Source organism: Dreissena polymorpha, chromosome 1, assembly GCF_020536995.1.
Source record: "Dreissena polymorpha isolate Duluth1 chromosome 1, UMN_Dpol_1.0, whole genome shotgun sequence".
Taxonomy (NCBI): domain Eukaryota; kingdom Metazoa; phylum Mollusca; class Bivalvia; order Myida; family Dreissenidae; genus Dreissena; species Dreissena polymorpha.
Window position 1 is genome coordinate 55,457,508 of NC_068355.1, and position 790 is coordinate 55,458,297.

The window sequence follows — 790 nt, forward strand, 5'->3', positions numbered from 1 at the left end:
AATACAATGACGACAGTACGATAACGCGACAGTACGATGGCGACAATGCGATGATACGATGGCGACAGTATGACACTACGATGGCGACAGTGCGATAGTACGATGGCGACAACATGACAATGCGATAGCGCGATAATACGATGACGACAGCGCGACAATACGATCACGACAGTGAGACAATACGATGACGACAGTGCGACAACACAATGGCGACAGTGCAAAAGTAAAATGGCGACAATGCCACAGTGCGATAATACGATAAAGACAGTGTGACAATACGATGGCGCCATCGTATTATCGCCTTGTCGCCATCGTACTATCGCGTTGTAGCATTGTCGACATCGTACTATCGCGTTATCGTACTGTCGTCATCGTATAATCGCATTGTCGCCATCGTACTCTCGCACAGTCGCCATCGTTTTGTCGCACTGTCGTCATCGTATTATCGCACTATCGTATTGTTGCTCTAAGGTTTTAGTGTGTAACCACGATTGCCCAAATAGTAACAAACACACGGCGTGCTACATTTTAATGTGTGTGTACGGAGAACGTGTGCTACATCTTCGGTGACAGGCTAATTCACTAGTGTGCTACAAATAATGAGTGTGTGTTACATAGCGTAACATACATCAGTTATATGTACACATATTGCTGTTGTAGGCATGAGGAATCGCACTATATATTCTGCATTAGGAGGACAATTTGTAAATTTGTTATATTTTTTTGTAATAGGGTGGTTTTATTTCAATAGATTTTCTATTTCCGAAAGCGCGTTTTCTCGCTCTAGGAC

At 43.5% G+C, this 790-nt stretch overlaps 1 protein-coding gene across 1 annotated transcript in view; it reads right to left on the reverse strand.

The window, feature by feature from the left end:
- The window catches only part of LOC127875431 (uncharacterized), a 4,168-nt gene extending 3,752 nt beyond the window's left edge, over nucleotides 1-416 (reverse strand). Inside the window, exon 1 of the mRNA XM_052420522.1 lies at nucleotides 400-416. Within this exon, the coding sequence (XP_052276482.1) occupies nucleotides 400-416 (17 nt within the window). The remainder of the gene's footprint in view (nucleotides 1-399) is intronic.
- Nucleotides 417-790: the final 374 nt, after the last annotated feature.